This window comes from Arachis ipaensis, chromosome B05 (genome assembly GCF_000816755.2).
Source record: "Arachis ipaensis cultivar K30076 chromosome B05, Araip1.1, whole genome shotgun sequence".
In the NCBI taxonomy this organism is placed as follows: Eukaryota; Viridiplantae; Streptophyta; class Magnoliopsida; order Fabales; family Fabaceae; genus Arachis; species Arachis ipaensis.
In genome coordinates, this window is record NC_029789.2 from 53,785,952 (window position 1) to 53,795,034 (window position 9,083).

At 31.2% G+C, this 9,083-nt stretch overlaps 1 protein-coding gene across 11 annotated transcripts; it reads right to left on the reverse strand.

The window, feature by feature from the left end:
- On the reverse strand, window positions 330-5,403 carry LOC107643629 (protease Do-like 9). 11 transcript variants are annotated; one of them, XM_016347331.2, is made up of 8 exons: window positions 4,898-5,403; window positions 4,251-4,349; window positions 4,109-4,156; window positions 3,905-4,009; window positions 1,769-1,858; window positions 1,609-1,682; window positions 1,466-1,520; window positions 330-503 (listed from the first exon to the last, which is right to left on the reverse strand). In XM_016347331.2, exons 2-8 carry the CDS (start codon window positions 4,287-4,289, stop codon window positions 438-440), a joined length of 477 nt encoding a protein of 158 aa, XP_016202817.1. In that variant the 5' UTR covers window positions 4,290-4,349; window positions 4,898-5,403; the 3' UTR covers window positions 330-437. The 11 variants fall into 11 exon arrangements, 8 of the variants coding, with proteins under 8 accessions (XP_016202817.1, XP_020979499.1, XP_016202815.1 ...); XM_021123840.1 differs by lacking the exon at window positions 4,898-5,403 and adding an exon at window positions 4,722-4,875; XR_001620964.2 differs by lacking the exon at window positions 4,898-5,403 and adding an exon at window positions 1,236-1,330 and having other exon boundaries at window positions 354-503; window positions 4,251-4,663.

The following is a 9,083-nucleotide window of genomic DNA, read 5'->3' on the forward strand; positions in this document are numbered from 1 at the left end:
TATTATCCTATTTTGCTTATTAATTATTCTTAATTTTGATATTTAAAAACGAAAAAAATAAACATTCTCATTTATTCTATTTTTTCACTATTTATAAAAAAATGAAAACCTCTTCATATTTAGATTCATATTTTGGTCTATCACTTAAAAAAGATGACAAATATGAATATCCATGACATTTAAATAAAAATTATCTTTTGTAAATAACTAACATGTATTTTAGTCTATATATACTCTTTTTGAATCAGAATAATATTATCATTATTCTTTGAATTATATTTTGGTTTATAATAATTTTAATTTTAATAAAATATGATATAAATAATTAGCCATGTCATCTCTATACATGCAACGACAGTGTCCATGAAATTTACAAACATAAACAAAAATGAATTTCTAGAAAGGGAATTAAGAAATGTCATTGAATCACCCCAAGCTTATACCAGGCCTTCCTCGGATAAAGGAACCAAATGGAAAGCTCCACAATACACTTCACGAATAATCTGCAAGTATGATCATATGAATAACGAAAAACAGAAGGTAAGCAAATTACAAAACATCTTGCCATGATAAATATTAAAGAAAGGAATCATAAAAAAATATATAAGGCTTGGAATAAGGGTGTGTCACATCTTCATATTGAAATATGTGACATGCACAAGTTGATCACATGCAATTCGCCACCACTATTCCTGGGAGATAATTCTAAAGATATGCATATAAAATTCCAAGTTCAACCATTTTGTATAATTTTATAACAATCTCTGGAATATCTTATTAGAATAAGTTGCAAATAGATAGTAACCATAGTAGCCTAGCACAAATAGTAACCAAATTCATACTTAACAAACAAGAAAACAAGTGGATTCTTATCAAGTGAGGATGATGAAGTTAATGATAATTCCTTTTATTTTCCAAACACTTTGATAAAAGAAAAAAATTCTTTCACTACCAACAAAACTCACTTTTAATTTTTCTCAAACGATTGTAGAAAGAGCAAATAAAATATAATAACCAAGTTATAAATTAGAAATTGCACAATGAAATAACAAATAACAAGAAAAGGCAACAAAAGAAATCAAACCATGTAGCTCAAATTGAAAAAAAAAACTTAAGTGAAGTAGTTGCAAATTTTGACCAAATATCTGAGCTCAAGATCCACTAGGAAATTGTATAACTTTTTTTTTTTAGGATTTTTTCAACACCAAACATAGTAAAGCATTTTTGTGATTTACCTATTCTCTGTCCCTGAGGGAAATAGAAAACTCTTCTCATCCCCCCAAACTGATGTTACTAATGTTACCAACAAACACAAATGTTAGCAAAATATCTGCCAAACAGGACCCATCATGTTACTAATGTTAGCAACAAACACATCTGAAAATAAAATTAAGGGAAACCCAAACTGAACCCAGCAAAATATCTGCCAGTTAAAAGGCTAACATTAAACTCCATCCTGTCATACCTGGTCAATGTGTGGTGGAATTTGCTTTATTTCAATTCCAAATTCTTGTTCAATCCTATATCAGCACAAAAGACAGAATGCATAATAAATCTATAGCATATACAGTTGAAATGCATTAACTTAACAGACTGTAAATTACATACAAATTAAAGCGGTCCCAATAAGTGATCAAGGTAACTGCTAAACCAAGATGCCCAAACCTCCCTGAGCGACCGACCTGTATATCCGTATATGATCTGTTAGAACAGGAAATCAGTGTCAAGGCAAATAAATTAGGAAGGAAATGAGGAAAAATCACCATACCTTGTGGAGATAAGTTTTTGAATTCTTGGGAAAATCAAAATTAATAAAAACTATAGAAGGTTGGAATTCTAGGGACAAAAGCTTATCAGCCTGAAACCAAACAAAAAGCAATGTAAAAGAAGGGATTAGGAACCAACTCTTACTACTAAAGAAACAGAATGAACATATGAAGAGAATAGAATTGAAAATTTGTTTGTTCTCATTTAAAAGGATTGCAACTTTTCAAATAGTTTATGCATGTCAACCACTTTTATAAATGAGTAGAAGTTGAGGCAAAAAAGTATTTACCTCATCCATAACATGATTAGTTCCCATCAGTTTAAATCATGGCAACAAAGCCAACATCAACACATATATAATCTAAACTAGGACAAAATCCTAAAAACATGAGAAAAAAATATTATAGTAAAAATTTATGCCCATTGAAGCAAGCTTGTTCCCTGAGAAGTTCATTCAAACTGGCCTTGAACTACAATAAATATGATAATCCTCTCAATCGATCTCATGGGAATCTAATAGAAAGATAAAGGTAAGAGGAAGAAGTCAAACCTTGAATAACATTGTTATCGGAATATATAACATAGAAATTACCTGCAAATCTTATAACCACAGAACCTTAAGTGGCTTACCCAAAAATGGTATCATTAATTATGCCTTTCAAGTTGATATTGGAAACGTGTAAATATGAAAAAACTAAATCACACCACAACAGGAAATCTAGCTCTGAAATTTTGTAAATGCCAATAATTGTACTGGTTAATTAAGGTCAGTTTATCTCAATTCCTCAGCAATTTAAGTAAATTAGTTAAAGCAGTTTGTATAGTGAAAACAGTGAACTGAATGCCTAATAGAGAGTAGGAATTAGGATATTAAAAATGACATCGGTGAATAAAAAAAGAAGCTAGTTAAATTCTATGACCAAAACTTCAAGAAGCATTTCATTATAAATGCACTGATATTATTTTCAGTTTAATCACCACCAACAAATGAATACTAATCTAAATGATCCAATTTTAGCATTAACAAATCAAAGCATTAAAGGTTGAATTTCAGCAACTGCAAATAATATCAATTTAAAATATCAAGCTAGATCCACTCCCTCGCATACTCAACGGCTAAAAGAATTAAGAGTTGTACAAAAGAAACTATAAGTCATATCACAAACTTAGACTCTATGTATTATTAGAACTGATATATTATTCTTAGTCATTGGCTTTAATTATTTATTAATGAATCTAAACAAAATAGAAGCCTGAATGCTTGAACTCGTGTATTCAATTCTTGTAGATGAAATGAATGACTGAGAAATTGAAATCAGTATTATTACTTTTAGATAAACTTCATTAACAAATTGAAAATTAGTAAAATACAGAAATCAGTATTATTACATACTAAATACACATGCGCTAAGTGCCTATTGCAGTAACTATCACGTCATGAAGTAATTCTCATTGCAAAAGCACCGAGAGACTTTTATACTCATGAAGTAATTCTCATTGCAAAATCTCACCATTCTTGTCCTTAATGACTTAATTTGATCCAAATCTCTCATCCTTCGTACCCAAATACTGATAAAGACTCTCATACACTCTTGTTTTGACTCTCTTATTGCCACCTTTGTCTCCTTCTTAGCTGTCTTATATTTCTTAAATTTTCTACAATATAGAAACTACTCTTTAAAGCAAACTAAAAAGAAGGATTAAAATAGACAACTTTTGAAATTTAGTAGACCGAAACAAAAAATCGAGTATTTTACAGGGACCAAAAACTTATTTAAGCCTATAATCTTTTACAAACTAAAGTGTTGAAACATAAATATTACAAGGACTAAAGTGAGTACATTTAATCTTTTACAGGCTAAGTTTTTAAATGAAAATTTTCCTTGGACTAAAGTGTAGTTTTACTTTCAATTTAATTATGTAAAAGATAGAGAAAGAAACAACTTCTAATTGATATGACAAATCAAATTCTACATAAGAAACTAGAAAAATATATGCTTAAACGAAATATGTAAAGAATGGGTAAAGAGAAGAATGGGCAGCTTACTGATACATGAAAGTTAGATTAAATGTTAATTCAGAAAACTTTAGAAAGTCAAAAAAAAAAATTCACACGACTGAGTCCATGAGAGAGAACCTGTTGGTATTCCAGATCAAACTTTAGAGACTCATCATCACAGTTCTCAACCATGGTGGCCAAGCCCTTCAAATTCTTCACAGGCTTACCATTGAAAGCAAGAACCTATATGAATCCAAAAAGAGAAGGGGTAAGCATTTCAAATCAACCATTGATTAAGATCTATAACAATTAATAATTTAATATCAATAAATGTTCTCTTACCTGAGTGTTAACTATCTTATATCCAATCTTAATGTCAGACACGAGAACCTATATAGTAAAGTTTAAGTAAGAGCAAATGTTAAACAGCAAATCCAATTAAAAAAAAGAAAAAATTAAAATAAGGGATAGCATAGGCCAAGACCTGAGAAACAACAAGTTGCTCAACAACAGATTGTGCCATAGCATGTAGATGTTTCTCTAGGAGCTTCACTGGAGCATCAAACTCATAATCTTTACCATACTGGATCATACAAATTAAGAAGCAATAATAAAGTTAGTAACAAATATATACTCAAACAACAAAAGATAATTTCCAGAAATAAAATTTTCTGTAATCATAGACACAAATTTAAGATATTTAAAACACTACTTTTACAACTTGCAACCAAAAATCACAATAACATTAGTTTTATATGCACTGTTGCAAAATGATAGATGCCTTTTTACTTTGGACTTGATGGATAAACAATCATAAAATTGAATTAATTTTGAACTTCCATAAAGAAAATTCAGATCTAATTGGGGAATCTAATTGGGGATACAAGCACTAAATATAGGATTTAATCTACATACAATGCTCAAACAAAGAAATAAGATTCTGCCAGTGCTTCACCTGGAGAACTCCATGATGATATGAGGTCAAAGTCTCAAACACCTTTGGATATGAGTACAAATTCAAAAATTTTACTCCAAAAACAAGCTGATATAATCACAAAGCTCCATTTCCATTTTCAATTAACCCTAGATTTTAAGAAATCTTTTGATTCGGGGGAAATAGGTGAAACTCACGGAAAGTGAAGGATTGAGAGAAAGAGCAAAAGAGAGCTTTGGACGAGTAAGGATTCGATTGCAGACAAAGCTCCATGATTTGCTGACGCAAGCAGCGGAAGCGAACCAACGAGCCAGAGCCTCGCCAGAATGTTCTGGAGAAGGTCCTCGTTCACCAAACCGAAACTTCCACCGTTCCTGGTGACCATGAAAATCAAAACAAAAAATTAGATCAAAGAAAAACAATAAATAATTTACCTATGGCTGCATTCTAGATGCAAAGATAGAATAGACGATCGAGGAAGGAAGGCAGAGACTGGCGGCACGGAGGAAGGAAAGGCGACCTCCGTTGGCTAACCGACGCGGTGAGTAGTGAGCGCCGAGGGAGTGCGAGCGCCAGCAGAGACAGGTTAGGGGAGATGATGGAGGGAGCCCCAACAGATGAGAGAGTGCAAGCGCCGTAGATGAGCTCTGTCCGAGTGTTAGGGTATTCAGAGCTTTAGTGTGTAATAGGGGAGAAGAGTATAAGTCTGATGAGTCAGTGACTTAGGTGTGTTTGGTTCACGTTGGAGAAGAGAGAAGTCCGTTTGAGTGTTTTGAACGCCCCACTTTTATGTTTGGTAATTTGTTAGAACTCTAAACCCAGAAGTGTTTTTACCTCTGAACGCACGTTCATGTGAAGCTAAAATTTCTTACTTCTGCGTTCACGTTGAGAGGAATTAAGTAGAAAATTTATTCTGTTTCTACCAATCCTACCCTCTATTTTCTTCTATAAAAAGGATGCAAGTAACCATAATTTTCACAGTAATTCTTCGTTTATTTGTTGTGTATGTTTTTTGTTCTGAATTTTTTTTTTCTATCAAAATTTTTTAGATCTGTTTCAATCACTGCCAAGATAAAAAATTTAATTATTTTTTATTATTTTTAGTACTTTCTTTCATATTTTGATTTTTATATTTTTATTGTATTTTTTTATTTATACGATAAATATTTTTTATATTATTTTTTTAGTATTTTGATGTTATTTTTTTAGTTCTCTATTATATTTTTATTGTATTTTTTTATTCATATGACAACTATTGTTGATATAAATTCTTATTTTTATTAATTTTTATTATTTTTTGTTTATATAAATTCCTTTTTTTCTATCCTTTATTGTACTATATTTATGTTGTGTATAAAATTTTTTATTTTTTTATTTTATTTTATTCATATCAATTTTATTTACTTCTTATTGTAATTTTTTTGTTCATATGATACATGTTGTTGGTTGTAATTATTATATACTATGTTTGATATGAAATTTTATTATTTTTTTTATTTTTATTGTATTTTTTACTGTATTTTATTTTAGTTTTTATTATATACTAATTATAAGTAACAAAAGAGTCATAAATAATAAAAATGTATATTCCAAAATGATATAAATTAAAGAGTAATAAAATACTAAAAAGATTATAGAACATTTTCTTTTTGTTTGACATTATAGAATGTATAGTACGTACTCTCTTTTATAATTTTATTTTTTATTGTATTTTTTTTCTCAAAAGATAGATATTATTTTATTATTATAAAATAATAATGTTTATTTATATGATAAATATTTTTATTATAAAATGAATTACTAAGATCTATTCAAATATCTAAAGTAAAATGATAGGATAATATAAAAAATTATTTAAATTGATGTCTCTTTTAGTAATTTTTTCTCTAAAAGTGATTTTGAGTAGCAAAATCCAAACAACATTTATTTTATTATAATCCATTTTAATATAAAGATTGCCAAATATAAATCACGTTAATACAAACTTACTTTTCATCAAAATCAAGTTTGCAAAATCAATTCTATGCAAACTCTCGTTTACAAACTGTAATCCAAACACACACTAAGTGGGTGAGTGTAGCGCGTTTGGGAGTGAGTTTCTTTTTTCTTAGTGGAACCTTTTCAGCAGGCTCTTCTAGGGTGCTAACAGAGTTATTAGAAATGGGGACACTTTAAAAATGTGCCAAGATAAAAAAAAAATTTTTGCCACGCTTTAAAAGTGTCTCTGTTTCTCTCTATGGCCACGTTTTTTAAGTGTGACAAGAAAAAGCGTGGCCAAATTTTCAATCAATTGCCACCCTCATAAAAGCGTGGCCATAGACCCCTTTCGCCACTTTTTTAAGCGTGGCAAAAAAAGCGTGCTCAAATTCCTAATCAATTGCCACCCTCATAAAAGCGTGGCCATTATAAAAGCGTGGCCATTGACCATTTTTGGCCACGCTTTTAAAGCGTGGCAAGAAAAAAGCGTGGTCATAGGCCTTTTTTCTTGTAGTGACAAGCTGAGGCTTCAGTTCAAATTTGTTTGCAGCTATAAGAGGTACCACAATGATTTTTCCATAAAGATCTGCATTCGGAGCAGTGTAAGAGCCAAGCATTCTTCTAGGTTGTTCATTCTCATTCAGATTTGCCATATTGCCATTCACATCACGATTGTGATCTAGTGGACTTTGCAGCTTCCCTTTCAAGAGTTTCACTAGCTTTGTACAGTCTAGCGTGTTGCAAATGCTGCCTCAAAGTCCTTTCAAGTTTAGGATCAAAGTCTATAAGAGGTTCCCTATCCCTATTCCTGCTCATAAACAGACAGAAAAAAAGAAAAGATGAGACTCTCTACATCAGAATGTAGAGAATTCCCAGTGAGGTAACCTGTGTAAAATAATAAAATAAAAACACTTACTATTTAATGCTAAAATTTTCGAAAATAATGCTCAAAAAGCAAGCTAAAAATTTCGAAATTTTTAAGGAGAATTGAACAGAAAAATTAAAATAAAATTAATTAGGTAACACCAAACTTAGATTAGAAATTAAAGAAAAATAAAGCTAGAAAAATTCGAAAATTAAGGTGCAAAATCAAATAAATTTAAAGCGAAAGCACCTAATCTAAGCAATCAAACAACTAACAGTTGTTAATCACAGTCAATCCCTGGCAACGGCGCCAAAAACTTGGTGCAGAATTTACAATCCACAAAATAACCGGCAAGTGCACCGGGTCGTACCAAGTAGTACCTTAGGAGAATGAGGGTCGATCCCACGAGGATTGATGATTAAGCAACAATGATTAAGTGATTTACTTAGTTAGACAAACAGAAAATGATGTTTTGAAAGTTTAATTGCATTAAACAGTAGTTCAGAGAATCAGAAGTAAGCAATAAACGGTTTGTGAAATAATATATGGAGAAACAGTTAAGGCTTTAGAGATATCTATCTTCCGGATTGACTTTTCTTACTAACTATTTTAATCATGCAAGATTCAATTCATGGCAAACTATATGTGACTAAACCCTAATTCCTTAGGCCTTTTTAGTCTCCTCTAACCTTCATCAACCGCCAATTCCTTGGTCACTTAATTCCAATTAGAGGGTGAAGTTCAATTCTAGTTATATGCCACAAAAACTCTAATTAGCCAAATAAGATGATTATATGTCACGTATCCTGTTAAGTCCAGATAATTAGAAATTTAGGAAAAATTGTTTTCAAGTTGTTGTTCAAGTAAAGAGCTTTTCCAAGTTATACAAGAATTCAATTAGAATCAAGGTCAGACTTCCGTTCCACCCAGATTCATAAAATAAAGAACGAAAATAATTCTTGAATTATAAATTAGTATATGAATTAAAATAGAAAAATAATAGTATCAATCCATACAATAGACAGAGCTCCTAACCTTAACAGTGGAGATTTAGTCGCTCATGGTTCAAAGAGAAAAACTAGGATTCAGAAAAACTGTAAATTGCAGAATGAGGTCGAAGAGAAGAGAGGAGCCCGAAGGGCTAATTCTTTTCCCTTTTGTATCTAATCCTAATTAATGTAAATTATATTTTCTAAAACTAAATAATATCTTTTCCTATTTTTAAACGAAATAAAGTTTAATCAGAAAAATCAATCAACATCTCGTGCAAGCCTTGAGGACGAATGAGGACCACTTGTCTCATTAATGTTGGCGCCTAACTTGATGGGTGCAGTGAGGAATGGCGTGGAGTGCTTGCTTAGGCGCCTAACTTGGGTTGGAGTGCGCCTAACTTGGAGTGGCCAGCATGGAGTGGGCACTTGGTCTTGTGTGCTGCACCTAACTTGAATGTGGAATGCGCCTAACTTGAAGGAATCAAAACCAATTATGCGTGCTTTGTTGTGATTGGCGCCTAACTTGAGATTTCTCAAGTCAGGCGCAGC